The sequence below is a fragment of the Balearica regulorum genome, chromosome 4 (genome assembly GCF_011004875.1).
Source record: "Balearica regulorum gibbericeps isolate bBalReg1 chromosome 4, bBalReg1.pri, whole genome shotgun sequence".
Classification (NCBI taxonomy): Eukaryota; Metazoa; Chordata; class Aves; order Gruiformes; family Gruidae; genus Balearica; species Balearica regulorum.
This window is the reverse complement of record NC_046187.1, coordinates 17311853-17326837: the sequence shown is the minus strand read 5'-3', so window position 1 is coordinate 17326837 and position 14985 is coordinate 17311853. Positions and strand designations below refer to the sequence as shown.

Here is a 14985-nt window from a genome sequence, read left to right as displayed (position 1 = left end):
GAATATTGCATTGGATTGTTTTCATCTCATTTAATTGTAGGACTCATGCTACTATGCTGCACTGTTAAAGTCTTATTTTTTACTGAAAAAGTGATCCTTCATCTTGCTATGCATTTAATATGGTGGGATTTTAGTTGTGTATGCTTTTGACTTTCTGACATACCCAATAATTAGTGGATTACTAGTCACAGATTTGATATGTAGTAAAAAGCATGCAAGCTTTTTACAAGACATTCTACATGTGCAGTCTACACATTGAGATGACTTTCATTTTGAAGGCTTTGGATGCTATTTCATTTTCGTATTCTGTTGAACTACACAGATCAGTGTCCTGATATCCCCTTATGGATGGTCTATGGGTTTAAGTCCGCTACCAGGCATGTGGAATTAAGAATATTTTCAAGTTAGAGGGACTTGTTTAATGAGAGTAGGGATTTTGGCTTTAGGGAGAAAGCTAGGAATTCTAGTGAAATTATTTAAATATAAAGGCTATAATGGAAAAAAAAAATACTGTAGCTATTAAGTATCCCACAAAGAACTGGAGTCTTTGGATCTGCTAAATCATGTGGCTTGGTGCCTTCTGTGGCCATCACCATTGAAATTTTTAGAAATATATTTGATTTGCCTTTATTAGATAAATTATTTTGGAAACAATGCCCAGAAGATTAAGATTCCACTTCCAGCTAACACTTTGTTCCCCACTTTCTTGTCCTTTGTTTTGTATAGTCCACTCAAAATTTCTTTCTGACACCATCATCCCATACAAAAGTCAAAATAAGAGTTTTGTGTTGAATTTATGAAAAGCATAAGCGAATCACATTCATAAAGATATCTCCTACCTATGAAGAAAGAAAAAGAAATAAGAGCAAAACTTTTCACCATTTTGATGCATTAGTTTAGTTTATTAGCGTCTGTGCTGCCTTTGAAGGAAGATTAGAAAAAAAAAAAAATCTTCTCCAGATAAAGGAAAAAAGACCCACCAAAAAAACCACAAGCCCCAAACATTTCTGGAGGGAAGCTCTGTGTGCCAGTGTTTTGGAGAAGTTTGAAATTGGACAGGAAGAATAAACTTAGTATTTCAGGGATCTGTCTTTGCTGTCTTTATGCAAATCTATTCCACTTCAGTCAAGTAAAAAGATACTGAAAAGTTGCAGTTGATAGATTTTTTTGGTAGACACTTTCAAGATCTTAACAGCTTATTTCCAGACAGGTTGCATTTAACTGAGGTCGTTCCAGTGTAGGTGGGACAATCAGGAATTTTTCTGTAGTTATAGTTCTGAGAGGGCTCTTGTCTTTGCTAAGGTAGATGTGAGAACCGAAATGATTAAACTCTTTTTCTCTCATGCTTTTTTTCCTTTCTTTTTCTTTTTCTTCTCCCCTTTCCAGTAGCATAAGTATCTGAAACTGGCAAGGTGAGAGGAAAGAGAATAGGACAGGGTCTAAGGTTGGAAAGAGATAGGATTGCAGATGGACTAGAAGCAGTCATGCTCTTGGGAAATGCACAGAAATCTGTCTGCCAAGATTCATTCCTCTCTATAGTTCGGAATGCAATGCAAGATTTGTGAGTCACCATTCTTATCCTGGCAGCAAATATCTGTGAAACCTCTGGCTGTCTTGCTTACCCCCTCTTCATCATTGCTAATACCAATCCATACTGCAGTATGGAGGTTGTATTTCTCTTTATATACTGAACAGCAGAATTTAGTATCTACAGATTCCTGCCCTGCTGATGAGAGCCATGTAGTGTCAATTTGACATAACACAATTGCATTTTTTTTTTGTAAGCGTAGGATACATAAATGACCCAGTCTTCCCTATCAACCTTTGAATAATTGATGTGGCAAAGTTAATAACTCACAAATGAGGTTATACCACTGCCATCATGCTAATGATGCTGGCAGTGCAATGGAGAATTTTATCATAGCTGTCTTTGTCAGAGTCCCAGTGTTGCAAAAATTTAAGCCAGGCTGTTGAAAATACCCACTCACTTCATTTTGACACAAATATGTTTTAATTTTAGACAAAAAAATAAGGGTTTCTGTACAAGTTACTTGAAATTGGACGAGCGCTTCCAGTAACCAAAAGAGATGCTTTAAAATGTTACCATTTGGCTTTATTTTAGTATATATTAGTTATATTAGTATTAGTATATATTAGTACACTACAGGAGTATTAAGAGTGTAAGACATTGTTTGTATTCACTGCTTAAGGTTATAAGTGTTCTGAAATTTGTTGAGAAATACTAATGGCTGATAAGGCCAGAAGGGATCACTACAGTCTAGTCTGACTTTCTTCACAAAGCAAACTGCAAGGCTTCCTTGAATTACTTTCTGTTTGTGCTAGAGCAAAATTTAAAAAGCTTGCTATGGAATACCCAGTAAATACAGATAGGAGTCTTACGGCAAAAAAAGGTTGGAGTAGAAAAAGGTGAAAGGGATTGCGTAGTCCTCTCACTCACTTGAAAACCATGGTTTCTCAGAGGTTGAGCTCAAGGCTTTAGTTTCTGGACCAGTTGTATAATCTCTAGCATGTTTTCTTATATAATTCATTTATGTATTAATTTCCCTTTTAGGAAGGGGATCATCTAATTCAAAATTGCCATCTGTCCCTACAGTTTCTTCAGTGCCTGAGGATTCTGCTTCAAATATGAGGTAACTTCTTCAGTTGAACATCTGAACAGCTGTGCTATGGCTCACATTTTTGATACTTAAGTTGATATTCTAATTCCACATCACTGAAGAATGTTGTTTTGGTGATGTTCAATACCTAATGGAGGTTTAGGAAAGTGTCAGATTATTGATTCCTTCTTATACATGTATATCACTTAAACATTGCCAAAAACAATACTCCTTTCTACAAAATTTCAGCACTTCCTTCTTCTTTTGTTAATCACGTGTATCTCTCTACTAGTATTACAGACAGGCTTGAACATGCTTTGGAAAAAGCTGCCCCACTTCTGAGAGAGATTTTTGTGGATTTTGCTCCCTTTCTTTCTCGGACTCTTTTGGGCAGCCATGGGCAGGAGTTGCTGATAGAAGGTACAAGTAAGTTTCCATTTAAAAGATTTTTTTTTTTTTTTTTAAAAAAAAATGTGTGCTTTGTTTTACCTTGGAGACTCAAAATTTCTGTATTTTTCTTTTGCTGGCTGTGCCTTAGAAGCTTTCTTCCTGCCTTCCCACACAGTGCTGTCCACTGGATTTCACTGCCTCCTGTTGCTTCAGTCTTTAGTCCTCTGAGGTCATTGTCATTGCCTCCTCATCTTTGCTATCTCTGCTACCTCTTTGCCTCCATCTCATCTCATAGTTTCCTATATCTCATTACGTGGGACCAACTGTTGTTGCCTCTTCCTTGGTTTTCTAACTCTTCCAGGGAATTGTCCTATAGAAGCTGGTGTATGAAATGTGTTTTGGAGACGTAAAAAGAAAAACTTGATGTCAGGGTCAACACTTAAAAGTCAAGAAAAGAGTAAAGTGTAGAAAATGAAGTACAAAGACCTTGAATTTCTACTGTGATAGTGTAACAGAAGGCTTCTCAGGAGCTATATCAGCAGAGCATGTTATGGTATATCACTTGCATGTGACTCTGCTTCTGTCGTTTTGGTTTGTAATTGGAAGGCAGTCATAAAGGTAAGGGAATACATTGTCAGTATTGAGAAGAATGCTCTGGAACTTCTGAGAAGAGGAAGATTCAGGTGAACAATGATGAACGTGGCTGTTCCTGATGTTGGTTTAAAATGATGGAGCTCAAGATGATTGAATTTTCTTTCTACTGGTGGGTTTCTCCCTGTTTAAAAACAAGGCTCACTTCTGCAATGCAGACATTAATGTCTTCAATTTAAAAAATCATGTTTATTGGAATACTGTGAATTTAGTAGCGAACACCAGTTTTTCAATTTTTTCATAATTTGGTTATATGTTATAAATTGCCTTTTCCACTGATTTTTAGAGTGAAAATTGCAGGCTTTGTCCAGTTAAAGCAGTGAGTTGAATTAGAGTCTGAGCTTGTTGCAGATTTCAGTAATGAAGCACTCCCATGCTAAAAGCTCATGATTGCTTGATTTGAGCTGATCACTTGCACATGCTGTATTTGCACTAACACATCTAGTTGCTTCCTCGGGAATTAAAGTTCGTTCTTTTAAAACATTTTTGAAAGTACTTGTTTCATGGATTAGGACAGGCATGCTGTATGTAGTGCTGAGTATGGTTAACATTGTCAGAAATTAGAGTATCAAACACTGATAAGTGTTTTACTGAAGACTGTTGATATCAAAATTGAGACTTCATTAAACTTCACTGAAATGAAAGTTATTTAATTTAGGAATTTAACTTTCCTAACTTCTGGAGTAGGAAAAAGTGGCAGGATGAAGTGCATTAATTGTCTTCTGTAACACTGAAAAAGATGGGATTCTACTCTTGGTTATACATATGGGCATTGTTTTAGCTGATAAACATTTTAATGGAAGCTGCCATGTGAACAAATTTATTTCATTCATTTAATAACAGAAAAGAGATTTTTCTCGAAGCTTTGTTTGCCAGGGAAGCGAATATCCTATTTAGTTACACTTTTTTCTTGTTGAAGGTAAAGAAAAGATAATCTGGTTTCAAAGTATTGACTGTAGTATAGATTGTATACACAGAGAGATGAGTATTTCATAGATTGGATGACCAAAAAAAAAATCAGGAAGATTATTTGGAATGTATGAACTGACTAGACAAAAATAAACACAGAAAATTAATTTTTGGGCCTAAAATCCAGTTATAGACAAACCCAAAACAAAATGCGAATACAAATAATAATAATAGTCAAATTAGTTTATAAACAATTGAGAATATATAATAGGTTACTGCTTGCACTTCTGCTAAGGTTTAGTGTGGGGTTAAGGGTCAAAGTACTAATAAGAGTGTTTGGGATGTCTGCTGCCATGAAACAAAATGGAAACTTGATTGATAGCTGGGGGCTGAAAGGAAAATGCGCAATGGAGAAAGCAAAGGTCATAAAGCCATTTCCCTTCTCTGCATATATAATGACCCAATCCTTCAAGAAATAGCAAAATGTAGATACAGTGGATTAATATAACATATGTTAACCACACTTCTGATCATTTCGACATACAAACATTTATGAAACTGTGAATAATGGAGGTAATGTATTACTATTAGCTGCATCTTTAGATGTGAGGCATGGAATTTATGATCTCCCTCACATACGTACTTTTATTTTGTGCTGATAAAGTGCAAAATTGAACTGGAGGTGGTATGAGAATTTCAGCTTTCTTTTGTCAAAATGCTTCTAATCTATTACATTTCAAAATAGTTTGGGTTAACAGCTGATGCCATATAAGCATGCATTTATATATACCGTTTTTTCCTTTTGTAGGTCTTGTGTGTATGAAATCTAGCAGTTCAGTTGTGGAGCTGGTGATGCTTCTTTGCTCTCAGGTGAGGTTTAAGTAACAATGTTGTCTGAAGCTGCTGTCTTTGAGCACAATGGAAATTATAGTTAAAATTTTACTGTGAATTTGATTTAAAATTTAAGGTTATATGTAATAGGTACAAAGATTATGTGCAAGGCCTTTTGATTGAAAAAAAAAAAAACCCACAAAACACAAAACATAGTAATTGTGTCTATTACTATGAGAGAGAAGATACTAAAGGTTTTATGTTACCTTACCATTGAGCATTTACATAACCTTGATGATGGTGTGCCTAAGTATGTTGTCTATGCTGTCATTTTTGTAAGGCAAAATAGCATCAATAAAATATTAAGGTTATAGAAACAGATTGATTTCTGCATCTTGGCATGCTGAATCCTCTGGGATGAATAGAATTTTTCCTTTTGTGTAGAGGTTATGAAATGAGTGATAAATACTTTTGAAACCCTGTCATTCTTAATTGATTTGACAAATACTAAGAAACTGAGAAAAATTTAAGAAAGCAATTCTGGTTGTCAGCTGTTTGGGGCATTCTACATTTGAAAAGGCAAAGCGATATTAGATATTTAAGAACCTGAGAATAGCCTGGTCCCATGGTAAAGAAAAGAGCCAGAGCCTAAGGAGCTTTCTTAAAATTGTATATGCTATATTAATTTGATTTTGTATTTCTTACTTTCTTTTTTGTAATTACATAGAAGACTATTTTTATTGAGCCTTTCTTTTGGTGCCTTAAAAATGATACCTTTCTGGTAGTAAATTCCCCTACTTAAAACTTTAAAATAGCCTTTTTTAATGGGAATGGTATTGGTCTAGAGGTCAAGGGTTCTGACCCATTTCAAAACCTTTGACCTTCATTTACAACCCTTATGGTTTGCTTGCCTGACGAATAAGGATAATGCAAAATTAATGTTTCTTCACATCGATTTATTCATTTTAGTGCCTATATTGCCAAATTTATTTAGAGTGTGCTGATAGACATTTCATGAATACAAATGAAAGAATCATAGAAGGTGTGAAAAATCGATAGTCTGCATTGTCAATAAAGTGCAATAAGAACAATTACTTCTGGAGATTACACCTAATAGATTTTACAATGAACTAGTGAAGAGTAGTTATGTTTTCTAGTGAGCTTATTATTAGTGAATATATCTAGAACTTTGCTCATCTAGTTTTCCATCTTCCTCAGGAAATATAATATATTTTTACCCTGAAAGGAATTTAATATTCCTTTATGGAACTTTTGGAATTTAGAGGTGGTTATTTTACGTATGGCAATACTGGAAGTGGACATTGTTCATGACTTTTAGAATATGAATTTTCTGCTGATTTAAATTAGAAAAGAATCCTTACTACCAAGAAACCCATGTACAAGTTTTACTGTTGATTCGTTAATGTGTTAGAGTAAAACTAATCTGAGTATTAAATATGTGCCTGACAGCTTGGTATTACCATTTTAAAAATTAGTTTTCAGTATCCATGCTGCTTGTATCAAGAATTAGTGGTTGACCTTTCCTTCTTTTTTGGTAGGGTAATCTAATCTTTTTTTAAAATCATGTTGTGCTCTGTACTGTACGTCACTTGTTTGGTGTTGGGAAATGGAAAGGATATGGAATAAATGACGTGCTCTAATGCATCTATTTGTCATATGTGTCACAATGCCACTTAATGCTAATCTAATCAAATTGAGGGTATCGCGATTGCTTAGCAATGCTAGTTGCAGAGACTGAGGTTGTTCTTTGTGAAACAGTAGAAATAAACCAATAAAGTCACAAAGACCTCAAAGTCTTTTTAAAGTTACATAGCAGCTGTAATTTTTGGCAGAATATGAAAAATGATGTGAGAAATGAATCTAAAATTAGCTCCAGATGTATACAGATTGTTCTGGGGTGATAATTACATTTTTCACTTTGAATTTTCCTAATTCAAAGAGGTCAGCATGGCAATCACAGAAGTGATTTATTTTGTTAAGAAGTGAACTGTCTTTTGCTACATGAAAGCTTGAGAGATATGAAATTGAATTTCAAGCCGACATTTTACAGATACTGGGAGGAGATGGGGTTGAGCTTGATTGATTTTTTTTTTCTTTTTTTTCTTTTTTCTTTTTTTTTGATCCAAGATAGGGTGGGAAGTGAAGTGATATCCTTTTGCTAAAATTTTAATTAATTTTTAAGAGGAGATGGAGAGGATGAAGTGCCAAAGATCAAAAGATCAGGTCAAAAACTAGTTTTTAATCACATAAATAATGTGGCATAGTTACAAAGTAAGTATCTGCAAATTTGATTTAAAACTTCACAAATTTGTCAGCCATCATTTTATGAAATTGAAAGATTGCTGTGATTAATATCTTTGATTTTTTTTTTTATACTAACCTCTTTCTGAAAATTTGCTTTAAACATTGCATATGTGATGTAAGTATGTGGATTGTTTTTCTAAAACTTCTGAAATTTTTCTGGTGTTTATTTAGATTTGTGGCTGGAATGTTTTTTCTTTCTCAGAAGTGAAAAATGAAATAATATCTCACAAGTAATTTTTTCATAAAACTGTGAAAATAAAGCTCTTTTCCAGGTGAAGTGATTTTAAAAAAAATTCAGAAGGCACCATTCTGTGAAAATATTTGTGACACCTGGTTAATTTCTTTTCTTGTTTAAAGTTCATATATTTAGTCATATGGAAAAACACCATTGCTTTTGTGTTTTACTTTGTGTTTATATGTTGATCTATTGTTTTATGTTTAACACGAAGTAAAAAGAGAAACAGGTGGTTTGAAATACAGACAAAAAGCTTTTTCTAAGACAAAAACAGTTGTGGTTTTTTGATAGACACGCTACATTTTGAGACATGCCTCTGTGTGTATACTTACATTTATATAAATCTATCAAAACATAAAGAAATCCTTCATTTAATATTACTGCAAAGTGTTCCTGCTTATTTGACATTAATATCATTTTTGAAAGAATCGACGTTGCATTCAAGGCCACTTTATAAAAGCATTGTGTTGCTCATCCTAATTCAGTCTGACACACATTCCAATAACACTACCTCCCTTCTAGGGCTTAAAACTAAATTTATGGCTGAGCATTGTGAAGTGCATCATTTAAAAATGGTTTCAACCCAAAACATCTAATAAATAAATAATGTGTATGGCTACTCAGTAGCAGACTTTCCAGACTAGAAATCATTCCATCGGATACTCAACAGTCCACTATCGGAGAGGGCTGTCAGATAAATCTTATAGTAGCTGCATTCATGTCCTGTAAATCACATGTTATTGTCTGAGCCTTCTGCCAGGTCATCTATTCTTTTCCCATCTATCAGAAATGCATACAGTACTGTGAACCTAGAAGCACCACGTAGTCTGGCCTGGCATCCTGTCGAGGTAATTAAACCAGCCAAAAGAGAGAAGTCCTATGTCTATTATCCCTTTTAAATGAGTGACGTCAGGACCTTGAAGGCGTTCGCATGCGATTGTGAGACAAGGCTTCTGTGTGGAGAAACTGTGATATCACCCCTGAATAAAGCATTTTCATCTAAAAGGACTCTCACTCTATGCCTAAAACACAAAGGAGTGTGTATGAATTGAGTGCATGTTTATCTGTAAAGCAAATATGCTACTGTGCTTCCTTTCATTTGTCAGATGTTTTCCTGAAATACATGACTAAGTAGGAAAAACTATGATCTTCCCTATGAAGGTGTTAAAAACATTTATCTGTTGCTCACATACATGAAACATTTGTCCTATTATTGTAGCTCCAAGGTGAAAAGGTACAAAAATAGGTGAAATAGGTTCCATAATTTTCCTTGATGCCTTTGAATTTACAGAATTTGCAGCACTTGAAAAATGCTTCTTTCTGTAATAAATCAAGTGAATTGTCAGTGGAATATGTGTAAGAGAACTAATTAGGTGGTTCTTGTCAGGTCCATCTTTGACTTAAGAGCTCTTTTCTACTGAATCTAAATTTTCTAGACCACAAAATAACCTTACACTAACTGACTCAAATACTGTTCAGCTCTTGTATAATTTTCTAAAATTGGTGGAATGCCACCCAACCTTTTTAAAAGTTTGCAATTAAAAATTTGTGAATACTGCAGCAACTTTTATGACCCCTCTGCCCCCGCTACCCACACATACACCCTGCTTGCTGATTCAAGGTATAAAAGCTTCTTGGTTCCTCCTTCCTCTGCCCCGTCTTGTTTCAAAGGGATTAAGGGCGCATTCTTGATAGCTGATCGCATATATAAAACCAAGACCAATGTTTTAATACATTTAATCTCTAAGTATTTTATCTTCTAGAAATATTAATATGATATATTGCAATATAACTACATAGCTGTAGCTATTAGATTTATAATGGAGCTTGATAAAGTTTATCTTTCATGGGGAGATGGAAGACGGAAGCATAAACTCTGATACTTCAGATTTTTTTGTGTGTGCAGAGATAGCATCTGCTCATATGGCCCAGTGAAATATTACGGTTGAGTATGTCGTGCTCTGTGTTGATCGTTTTTAGAGTTATTTTTTGGAGAGAAAAGCATGATCCAAAGCAGTGCATGTGCATCTTAAAAATACAGCAGAGGCTGATTAGTAGTATTAAAGGAGAAAAAATTACTCTGTGGAAGTTGGTCTTACTGCCAGTGTAGGCAAACTTATAGGTCTTCAGGTCTTTATTTTTTCTTGTCTATCTCAACTCACCAAACCAATTATCATTGGTTAAATGGTGAATGTTTGCAAAAGGTTTTTCTTTAGTGTGATCTTTCTTTCATATGCTACTAAATCACTTTGCTAACAGATTCTGTTGCTCATACAGAAGTCTAATATTAATCTTTTGCATGAGCAGTGTCGTAGTTGCATCATATCTCTTACTCTGATAAGGAATCTTAATTATTTAGACAATGTCACCATGTACCATGCAGTCATGCACCCATACAAACGATATGTTAGCATATTTGCCCTAAGGAAGAGCAATAGAATGGTAGTTAAGATTTTGATTTTTCAGCAGATTTTTTTCATACACCCACCCCTTCTCCACCTGTACATAAATGTGTGTAAAATACAATAGGATCTTCAGGCTTTTCTGGGTATCCTGTGCTCAGAAAAAAACTTTGTGTCAATGATCCAAATTCATTACCTTGGGAATGGATTTCTGTGGCATGTTCTAAAATGTGGTAAGCCTTTGGATTACTTGGAGATTTTAGTTGATGTAGAATATGGCTGGTTTTCAGTGTTTTACTTGCAGAGAGAACACATTATACTGATGCTCTGGGATCTGCACTGGTTCCTAATTTACTTTTAAGTGCAATTTGATGTGATAGATAACTATAGTGATCGCTGTGGAGTTTTAATTGAATTGAGTATAGGTTATCTAAAGAGCTATGTCACTATACCATGGCAGCTGAACTCAACAGAAGCACCAAAACTCTAACAATATCCTGGTTTATATGAAGAGAATAAATGCTGTTTGAATACTTTCTATGTGCACCAAGTGTTAGATGATGATATTTTAATCAAGATTAATATTTTCCATCTAATCACATTGTGTTCCAACAGCTGAAAATAAATTTAAAAAGGATCTAATAATCCTTTAGATCCATGATCTAAAAAAATAGATGTTTTGGTGCAGAGGCTAGTTTTTATAGGGATTTTGTAAGCTGCCAAACGACTTTCAATTTCAATGCATGCTCTAATTTCCTTTTAAGAGCCATTTATAAGATAGCAGGAGTTGGAAGCTTTTCATTTTATTCGGTGTGAACTTCTGCCAGTAGGATCTTTGTTTTTACTAAAGATGAAGTAGCTGTATTTGAGTAAAAAAACTCCCCACTTCAGAAATAGATTGCTTTTGTGATAAAATGGCTAGAAACATAACTTTATTAGGCAAATGGAAATTATTTAGATCTTAACAAATAGAAATAGAAAAAAGGGCTTCCCAAAGTTTAAATTGTTAAGTTCAGGGGAAGGCATTGCATGAATCATGCTCATAGGTGTTTGCCTTGTATTGCTAACTTTCTTTGCAATGTTATGAAGTATTCCATGTTTCTCATTTAGTATGAAGATACTGTATTGAAAGGCACAGAAAAATACTTCACCTGCAAGTGTGCCAGAGACCTCCTAGTGTAATTTTTTTTTTTTTTTTGGCTTGTACTCTTTTGAAGAATTTGAAGATTGGAACAATATCCTTGTTTACTGTAGAGATGAGGTGGCTGTGGAAGGAAGTGAGAGTATTCAAGATCATCTTACTCTGCACAGATTATTTACATTCTGAGGCTGCCTCAGGTCCACTTTGTACCAAGCGGAACTAGGCATATTGATAAAACTATGTAGATCTTAACATTTGAAAACATGAAATTGCCAAGCGTGTTATTAATTGTTATGCAGGCAGCAGTAGGAACATTCCTAGTGCAATTTTGTAACAAATACCGCATGGCCTTTGTAACTAATATACAGATTCTCATCTTGTTCTTCTTTAAGATGCTATTGGATGGAAAGTAATTGGCAAATGTCTGTTGAGCTTTATGTACAGTGCTACTTCAGGGTATTTTCAGTGAAGTGATTTTACATTATAAACTATTTCCTCTTCAAAACCTCTTGTTATTCTTTTCCCCCTGCAATGTATATTTTCATCTACAGTGACTTAGTTTTACAGGATGGATACAGTGGTCAAAGCTAGAGAGAGAGGAAGGTAGATCCCACAGTAGCCAGCGGCCGTGCTATCGAAGTGCTGTCCTGGGATAGGAGAGACTTAACTTTCAATTAATGTTTCAGGTAATAGTTATTATTATCACTAAGTAGAATAATCTGTCAGACGAAAAATTTCAGCATATCCTCCCAAAGTAACTAGTAGTCCAGAAGCTGAAGGGCATTTGCCAGGCATGTGGAGGAGTCCAGTTTTGAAAGAAACTAAGCTCTCTCAATCTGTAAAAGCAACACTGTGATTCATCTGTGGTGTCCTCAATTACAGTTTCCTTCTTTGGCTGTGATATATAAAGACATCAGTTCTTTTCTTTAAGGTTTTGGGGATAAAGTTTAGTGTTTCTGCATTCTCCTGCATTGCAAGGCAGTTGATACCAACGCAGTGAGCTGTTTGGCTAGTGGTCACTAGGATTTACTCTGGAGAAATTGAATGAAAGGCCTGGAAGATGTAGGAGGGCACTGGCTGTGGAATCCAGACTCCTTAAATGCAGTCCTTTGATGCTTGGATTTTAGATGCTATTTTGTCAGTAAGTTTCCTTCTAACGAAACAAAAGATTAAATTATCAAATCTTTTGTCTAGATCACTCGGATTCCCTGTTATACTTGATATATCTGGCTTTTTTTTTTATGCATAGTGTAGCTTCCTTCCACAGTGGGAGTTTTTCCTTCATCTCAGAGCATATCACTTTGTGGGCTGAAAACATATATGGACAACTTTTATGCTTGGTATATGTCACTGAGCAGAGTACTTGGAAGAATTAAAAATTGATACTTGTGCTAAGGATATTTTGCTACTTACTTCATTGAACTATGTTCAACTAGAATGTTATATATTCTAAGTGTTTGAAACTGGAGATCAGTTGAGTAGATAACTGAAGTGCAATTCTGATAAGATTGAAATAAATGGAAACAGCTGGGAAAACCTTTCCTTTGAACAGGAGTATGTTGAAATTACATTCAATGTAGATTTTTGTCTCTCCAGAAGTAGATTATTGTAATATATTCTGTGTGAAACTCCAGAATAATGTAAAATTTGTCTGTTGGATCTTCACTCCTACTTTGAATTCCTGTTGCTTTCTAAATTGTTTGAAACTTTAACTGCCTATAATTGCCTGCAATATTTAACCTGTTAAATTCCATGGAATTGCTTGGAGAGCACTCTTAGGTTTAAATAGGAATTTCTTTCAAACTCCTATTTTTCATAATAATCACCAAGGTTCACACTTCTCGGATCCCACTTTAGTTTACTATGCTTAAGATATGTTTGAACTCTGTCTTTTCTCTTAGGTATATTTGTTGGTTTCGGGAATAATGTGCTTTTTTACTATTAGTGTGGCCTACAGATAGGGAGTTTAAAACATCTGTGTCCATCACTGGCCAAATTTTAAAAAAAGGCATTCTGATAGAATATTGTTTCTTGTGTGAGTCTATGAAACAGATGTATGTTGACAGTTTACTTAGTAGTAGAAATCAAAATAGTTTAAAACTTAAATTTTGCTTTTGCCTTAAGTGTGGCAGTAGGTTGGAATGTATTGGGAATGATTTGTCAATACTGCATGAATAATAAGTGACCTTTTCTTGACTTAATGATGCAATAAGCACTTTATAGTTATATCCTGACAGGTAGTGGTCACAGTAGTTGAAATGTGTGAGCTAGTAATTTGGCTTTATCTCGTTCTATCATTCCTTAATTCTTAGTCTAATTAGAGGAGCTTGCTCACTGCTCAGTTTGGAGATGAAATGTATGATGTGGGATTTTAAGATGAGCAAAAACTATGATGTGTTACATTTAGTATGAGAAAAACAGGCTTTGGGCAACCTGGTCTAGTGGGCAACTGCCCATGGCAGGGGGCTGGGAACTAGATGATCTTTTAAGGTCCCTTCCAACCCAAACCATTCTGTGATTCTATGAGGTCATAGAATCTTAAGGTTGGAAAAGACCTCTAAGATCATCAAGTCCAACCGTCAACCCAACACCACCATGTCTACTAAACCATGTCCTGAAGTGCCATGTCTCCATGTTTTTTGAACACCTCCAGGGATGGTGACTCCACCACCTCTCTGAGCAGCCTGTTCCAATGCCTGACCACTCTTTCAGTGAAGAAATCTTTCCTAATATCTAATCTAAATCTTCCCTGATGCAACTTGAGGCCATATCCTCTTGTCCTTTTGCTAGTTACTTCAGAGAACAGACCAACATCCATCTCACTACAACCTCATTTGAGGTACTTGTAGAGAGCAATAAGGTCTCCCCTCAGCCTCCTCCAGGGTAAACAACCCCAGTTCCCTCAGCCGCTCCTCATAAGACTTGTGCCCCAGTCCCTTCACGAGCTTTGTTGCCCTTCTTTGCACATGCTCCAGCACCTCAATGTCCCTCTTGTAGCGAGGGGCCCAAAACTGAACACAGTATTCAAGGTGCGGCCTCACCAGTGCCCAAGAACAGGGGCACAATCACTTCCCTAGTCCTGCTGGCCACACTGTTTCTGAAACAAGCCAGGATGCTGTTGGCCGCCTTGGCCACCTGGGCACACTGCTGGCTCATGTTCAGCTGGTGGTCAACCAGCACTCCCAGGTCCTTGTCCGCCAGGCAGCTTTCCATCCACTCTTCCCCAAGCCTGTAGCATTGCATGGGGTTGTTGTGACCCAAGTGCAGGACCCGGCACTGAGCCTGGTTGAACCTCATACAGTTGGCCTCAGCCCATGGATCCAGCCTGTCCAGATCCCTCTGTAGAGCCTTCCTACCCTCAAGCAGATCAACACTCCCACCCAAGTTGGTGTCTCCTGAAAATTTACTGAGGGTACATTCAATCCCCTCATCAAGATCATTAATAAAGATATTAAACAAGACTGGCCCCGAAACTGAGCCCTG

The 14985-nt window shown here is 35.8% G+C and overlaps 1 protein-coding gene across 2 annotated transcripts in view; it reads left to right on the top strand.

The window, feature by feature from the left end:
• The window catches only part of LRBA (LPS responsive beige-like anchor protein), a 419285-nt gene that overhangs the window by 112579 nt on the left and 291721 nt on the right, over positions 1 to 14985 (top strand). For both annotated transcript variants that reach the window (XM_075751281.1, XM_075751280.1), the window contains exons 32-34: positions 2573 to 2651; positions 2911 to 3044; positions 5377 to 5438. In XM_075751281.1, the coding sequence (XP_075607396.1) occupies positions 2573 to 2651; positions 2911 to 3044; positions 5377 to 5438 (275 nt within the window). The remainder of the gene's footprint in view (positions 1 to 2572; positions 2652 to 2910; positions 3045 to 5376; positions 5439 to 14985) is intronic.